This window comes from Sander lucioperca, chromosome 18, assembly GCF_008315115.2.
Source record: "Sander lucioperca isolate FBNREF2018 chromosome 18, SLUC_FBN_1.2, whole genome shotgun sequence".
In the NCBI taxonomy this organism is placed as follows: Eukaryota; Metazoa; Chordata; class Actinopteri; order Perciformes; family Percidae; genus Sander; species Sander lucioperca.
The window spans coordinates 13,444,656-13,450,710 of NC_050190.1; the positions used below are offsets into that span (position 1 = coordinate 13,444,656).

Genomic DNA, 6,055 nt, shown 5'->3' on the forward strand with positions numbered 1-6,055 from the left:
ATTTGGGGAACTACACACGCCAGCTGCCTTAATGACATCTCTAAAGTGTCATGTTGCAACGTGTTTACAACTATCATCTCTTCTAATCACAGTGTTCATAGGATTGATCCAATTCCCTAAATGAATCACAAAGAAAATTAGACAATCTTCTCTTTATTGTGGAATATAAATTTCAGGAACAAATGTCATGACTTACAGTAAAGGTACAGTACAGCAAACATGGGAAGCTTTAAACTGGTTTCTTTAAATTGTATTCAGCGTTAGCCGTCAAATCTGTGACATCTTTGGGAACATGTACACAAGTGAGTGTGGTATAAGCATTAATTTTAGAAACCGGATGGAACAAGGCAACACAATCAAAGCCAAAGTATGACCAGCACGCCAGGGATATTCAAAAACAAACACACTAACCTTTACTTACATAGACCTGTGCACAAAATACACTTAGATGAAAAATTACTACCGCATCCTACATCCAAAACAGCAAATAAAGGGGGGGGCCCGAGGCAAATGTAAATATTGAATCTATATTACGTAATAGGACCTTTATGTGATAAGGGATGGCTTTATTTGTGTCATAAAAAGCACACTCTGGAAAACTGTTACCACTTGCTTCAGTACAGTACAGAATTTGGAATACATATATTCTCCATTATCACGCGATTAAATTTAACACAGATAAAGAATAAGTTACGATACAAAGCAAAAAGAATAAATACACGTAACAACAACAAAGCAACATAATTATAGAAGGTGTATGTACGCGCATACACACACACAACAAAAAATAAACTATTTCTTTAGAGCACTGCTGATTAAGCACCTGGCCTGGTGAAATATATTCTGTGCAGGTGTTCCCTGATCACTGCTACCATAGAAATGTTGAAGACAATATATGTTTTATGACTGGCACTTGACCAAAAAGCACAGTACATACACGGGAACATGGCACATATGCAAGGCTTCTTCAGGTAACTATCAGCAAGACATTGGAGCAAATGTTGCATTTAAAACTATCTGATTGTAAATCCAACATGCGGCAAAACAAGCTGATAGTGACAAAAAATATATATGCCTTTTATTTAACCTTTTATATTATAACCATCTTTTTTCAAGTATAGAATCAAAAATAGTTTGTGGTTCTTAAGAGTAATATTCTTCTGTAAATTAAACATTCATAAATTGGCATCTCAGGCACTGTAATAAACTCTGTAGTAAAGAGTTTTATTTCGCCATAGTGAGTAGGAGTTATCAAACTTCAGGAGGTAAGTGCCTTCACCTGGAAAATCGTGGCTCCCCCCCTGGACGCATATGTGACTGTCCTGGCGGTATACGGGTAAGATTTCAGCCAAGTTGGAGTTGGTTTGAGTTTTGGAGCCCTTCTCAACATCTCCGTTACCAACGGGCCCTGCAACAGGAATCACATAAACTACAAAGTCAACACACTAAAAATATAACTATAAAATTTAGGCCGCTTTACATTCGGAATTGCAAACACAAACTGACCTTCCGGCTCCTCCTCTTCGTCTTCGTCATCACTTGACTCACTGATGTGCACAGTGATAGACCGGCTTGTGACAGGAGTCCAGTCAAAATATATGCCAAAGCCAATGTCATAACCGTCTGTAGCAAACTCCCAGCACACTTTTTTGGCCTCAGGGACAGTGGGCACGTGAACTGTCATGATGTCGCCTCGGTACACTGTCACCACGCTGTCGTCCTCTGTTCGGAGCTTTGCCTTCAGCTCCTTCAGTGCAGCAGATGTCCATGTTGTTGGGGGATTCAGGGGCGGCATTTGGGCTGCCATCATGAGGAATAAATGGCAATGTGTTCACAAAGAGCATAACAGCAACTCTGATAATTATTTATCTAGCTTAGATAAACCTTATTCAATTGTAGATTGATTTTATATTTGTATTACATTGTGAACAGCTTTGTAAAAGATGTATGAAACCTCTGAATCCAAATCATAGATTAAACAAAGCAGCAGTAATGATGGCATACTCTGCAGGTCCTCACCTTTCATCTCAGTGGAGAGCTGACAGCTCCCAGCACTGTTGTTCTCCTTGCCTCCTTCCCCCAGGGCCAGCTCTGCTGGGGCCTCTTCATTACCCTCAAAATGCATACACACACGACCAATATTATAGCAGAGATATTATATTGCAATTCCCTGATTATTGCAACTCATTGACAGCTCTTCCGACATAGTTAAATATTAAATACCTCAGAATGTTGCCCTGAATCTTCCTGGGTTTCATCCATATCAGCTTGATTTTTGGATTGGGTACAGCTCTGTGAAATATCTGTATTCTGAAGCCTGAAGAGCAGATAGTATAGCAGCAGAAAAAGACATGACAATATTTCAACAGTGAAGACATTAGGATGCAAGTATAACTAGCAACACGTTTCCTTACAGCAGCTTTATAAGCAGCACTTTCTGCAGCAACAGCCTACCTGTCCAGCGGTCTTTTGTCGCACTGTTTGGATGTTATACCGGGAAACGACGAGAAGGAGAGGGATGACAGCCGCGACTGGAGCTCTGATGTGGCTTCTAATCTCTCCATGGCTGTAAAGACAAGACAAACACCTCAGTCTGCGTGGCTGAAAAAGATGAAACCCCGCCCCTTCCAAGCACAGGGAGGGAGGGAGGGAGAGAGATGACAACACTGAAACTAGCCTCCTATTAATGCAGGCTGAATAAACTAACTAAACAAACTACTGTTTGACATTAATGGACCATATTGACCACAGTACAAACTGGCGAATGAATAGCTTAAACGAAGCGAAACGTGTGACGTAATGTATATGTTAGACTTCCCTACCAAACATCATCTTCATAAACTGACATTAGCTGGGAGGCTAGCTGGGTTAGCTTACATCGGCTTACGTTACCTAGCAAGCAGAGAAAGCGCAGCCGAAGAAGCTGTACGCACACTGGGTACAAACCATGGTAGAAACTTACCAACCTCGATGTTACGCTATGACAACTCGTACGATTTAACTTTGGACGAACTCAGGCCATGGGGGAATTCGCCTCCATATCACTGCAATCATGTGACGAACCTCTGTTCTGTTGATGGATGTGAATTTTTTTTTTTACACTTCCGCGTTTATCACGAGCGTTGACGAAAATCTGCGAATCTTAAGCATCGAGATCCTGTTCAAGAAGTTACCGACTCTGCTTGTTGTGCATTTTAAAATGTATTGTTTTTCCCATTTATCATACATTAAATACAAAAATATTAAAAACACAATATCTGCAAGTATCACAAGACACAATGTTGAGGCCCATTTATTGAAATGTAATATTGTATATATAATTTCAAAACAAAATGTGCAACATAAGGAACACAATTTACGTATGTAGTGGACACCCTTAGATAATATACAGTTAACTGTCTAGTTTAGCTGGTGTCTCTAGCAGTGATTTGTATGCTGCAGAGATGCACTGTTGCATAGATTTGCTGCTTGATAGAAAGCACAGCAGTGGTGTATCCTTAACTTGGGCATCAGCGAGAGAAATCCAGGGAAAAGGTCTTTGTGGAGAAAAAAAAAGAGTTTAATCAGGACTAGTTTAACATGACAGAAATACAGTATATCTATTCTCGGGCTAATGTGTTGCACTCACTCCTCTGTAAGAAGGGAAGATGCATATGATGCACTGACGAAACTTTGTGCGATTAATTCCACAGCGTGTGGCCATTTCTCTTTAAAGATGCTGTTGATAAGAGAGAGAGCATCACTGGATCCCAGACTGGTAGAGGTGCAGATATTTAGCAGGCTGTACAACACTGTACACACCCAGTTCAGACCCAGATAAATACCACCTAAATATGGGAATCACAAGTCAGCTTAAACAGTTATACAGAAATACAACTTAATTAACATAAATAATGTAAAATCAAGCAATCACAGCACCAAATTTTAAATGCTGTCCCTTACATCTTACATAACATGACAGGTTCAAATGCAAGCTCTGAGAAAGAAGTTGAAGTCTGCAATAATGAAACATGACATACTGCTCATTGTAAGAGGACACGATGCCTCTATCAGCAAAGGATATGTCAAAGCCCTGGTCAGATGAGTGCAGGACAGCCACACATCTGCAGTGTCACAAACAACAAAGTCATACTGTGGTTTGAGAATGAAGTCGTGTCCAAGAAGCTGTGCCAATCTGAAATAAAAGATAAAAAGAGAGGGATTCAGTGACTAAAAATTCAACAATGCTGTATGTGTATGAGTGGGGGAATACCTGGTGACAGGCACACCAGAGGTGAAGCTGTACACAAGGCAGCGCCTTGACAGGTGAGAGTGGAGATCACCACAGACTTTGGGAAGGTGAGAGGGCAGACAGCAGAGGAACAGAATGTCTGCCCATGCTGCCAGTCTGTGATTGTCAAAGAAACACTCAACTCCTGTCTGGATAAATTCCACTGAAATATGGACAAGGCAAACACAAGGACAAGATCTTAAATATACAAGTGTGACTTTTCAGGATACAAGGAAGTAAGGTCAAGGTGCAACTTAGATAAATATACTCATGTTTAATCATTAACTTATCAATATTATCAAAACTACTACTACTACTCTGAGCATATTAATGTTTAAAAAAAAATGGCAAACAGTTATCTATATCTATAGATATATCTATATTATCATTAGCTGCTCCTTTTTGTGACATTAGAATTTAAGATTATTGGCATCTGAAAACACAGGCCCTTTTGATAGATAGATAGATAGATAGATAGATACTTTATTGATCCCCAAGGGGAAATTGGGGAAGAAGAGAAAATATAATGCAGTTCCAGTGTCATGTATTAGTCCACACACACACACACACACACACACAAACAGTCTTGTTTTGTCAGTATGCCTGCAGATTCTGGTCTTCTACTGGAGATCTTAATGTGTGATGGTTTGATGCCAGATTTTTCAAGGAGGAAGAGGAGCAGCTGTTTCCCCATATGACCCATCCCGAGTATCCCAATGCAGAGGTCACTGTCTTCTCCTGATGCCAACGAGTCTCTGTTTGCAGTGTGACTTTTGATGATACATCTGTAAATGTTTATCAGAATGCGTCAGAATGACAGTAACATAAAGTATGGTAAACGTTATTGTAAAGTGCTTTCTGGGTGTCATATGTTGTTTAAATAAACCTAAAACAAACCTAACGTTACAGATAAATTACCTCAGTGAGTGGACCAGTTTACACAGGAAAGCTGCGTGCGCGCACCCGCAAAACGTCAGTCCAGCCGAGCGTGCACGAAGGTAAAGTAACTCTTTCTCATCTTCAGTCAGTCCAGTCTCAAACGAAAAACTGCTCAAATCAGCAGATACGTCCACCATCGCCTAAAAATTCCGACAGGGGTCAAATTAGCAGAAAGTGGACAATCTTCACAACATAAATGTGCCTCGTTGTCCTGTTTCCATGGCAAAAGGACAACTTCCGATTTAACGGCCTACATATTTCAAAATAAAATTCTTCGCGACAAACGATGCGAATCAAAATAAAAACGTATATAACAAATATATTTTCATCGAAACAATACCTGAAAAAGAAAATCAATGGCAACAATTTGTTTTTTTGTGTGGCAAAATCTCCCATATCAGACCTAAGCTTGAAATGCCTAAGTCCATTACATTCAAATGTAAAAATCATACCAACCCAATCACACTCTACTATGGCGTAACCGTTTTTATTTCCCTTTCATGCTTTTAATACAAATTCAACTGTACACTTATGTACAAGAAATATTATCCTGTCCACATCATATAAACAAGAAATGGGAAAATCAAATGTCTGCAACACAGCATATCACGCCAAATATCAATTGTCAAACATACACTTAAAAAAATCAATTGTGCAGGATAATAAGACTTTGCATCAAGTTTGTGCCAACTAATTGAAAATGTGAGCGGCAGACCAACACAATTAAACATTTGAAACTGTTCTTACATTTTAAAAGCAGCTTTTCAGAACAGCAGCTTTTATGAAAATTACACAACATTGATCAGAGCTCAAAATAAAATTGTGAAACTAAACTTGGGTAGTCTT

At 39.4% G+C, this 6,055-nt stretch overlaps 2 protein-coding genes across 4 annotated transcripts; both read right to left on the reverse strand.

Annotated features, from left to right (window-relative positions):
• Nucleotides 1-137: 137 nt before the first annotated feature.
• Nucleotides 138-3,082, reverse strand: tmed8 (transmembrane p24 trafficking protein 8). 2 transcript variants are annotated; one of them, XM_031278779.2, is made up of 6 exons: nt 2,963-3,082; nt 2,455-2,566; nt 2,224-2,317; nt 2,020-2,113; nt 1,507-1,800; nt 138-1,408 (listed from the first exon to the last, which is right to left on the reverse strand). In XM_031278779.2, exons 2-6 carry the CDS (start codon nt 2,562-2,564, stop codon nt 1,191-1,193), a joined length of 810 nt encoding a protein of 269 aa, XP_031134639.2. In that variant the 5' UTR covers nt 2,565-2,566; nt 2,963-3,082; the 3' UTR covers nt 138-1,190. The 2 variants fall into 2 exon arrangements, with proteins under 2 accessions (XP_031134639.2, XP_035850517.1); XM_035994624.1 differs by having other exon boundaries at nt 2,967-3,076.
• Nucleotides 3,083-3,258: 176 nt separating this feature from the next.
• On the reverse strand, nt 3,259-5,450 carry noxred1 (NADP-dependent oxidoreductase domain containing 1). 2 transcript variants are annotated; one of them, XM_031278764.2, is made up of 6 exons: nt 5,189-5,450; nt 4,874-5,055; nt 4,253-4,433; nt 4,020-4,174; nt 3,629-3,827; nt 3,259-3,536 (listed from the first exon to the last, which is right to left on the reverse strand). In XM_031278764.2, exons 1-6 carry the CDS (start codon nt 5,344-5,346, stop codon nt 3,392-3,394), a joined length of 1,020 nt encoding a protein of 339 aa, XP_031134624.1. In that variant the 5' UTR covers nt 5,347-5,450; the 3' UTR covers nt 3,259-3,391. The 2 variants fall into 2 exon arrangements, with proteins under 2 accessions (XP_031134624.1, XP_031134623.1); XM_031278763.2 differs by having other exon boundaries at nt 4,847-5,055.
• Nucleotides 5,451-6,055: the final 605 nt, after the last annotated feature.

Coding starts and splice junctions, on each gene's coding strand:
- noxred1 (XM_031278763.2), bottom strand. CDS start 5,346: ATGGTGGACGTATCTGCTGATTTGAGCAGTTTTTCGTTTGAGACTGGA. Junction 5,056..5,188: donor AAACTGGTCCACTCACTGAG/GTAATTTATCTG, acceptor AAACATTTACAG/ATGTATCATCAAAAGTCACA. Junction 4,434..4,846: donor GACAAAACAAGACTGTTTGT/GTGTGTGTGTGT, acceptor TCCATATTTCAG/TGGAATTTATCCAGACAGGA.
- tmed8 (XM_031278779.2), bottom strand. CDS start 2,564: ATGGAGAGATTAGAAGCCACATCAGAGCTCCAGTCGCGGCTGTCATCC. Junction 2,318..2,454: donor GACAAAAGACCGCTGGACAG/GTAGGCTGTTGC, acceptor TCTGCTCTTCAG/GCTTCAGAATACAGATATTT. Junction 1,409..1,506: donor CGAAGAGGAGGAGCCGGAAG/GTCAGTTTGTGT, acceptor TTCCTGTTGCAG/GGCCCGTTGGTAACGGAGAT.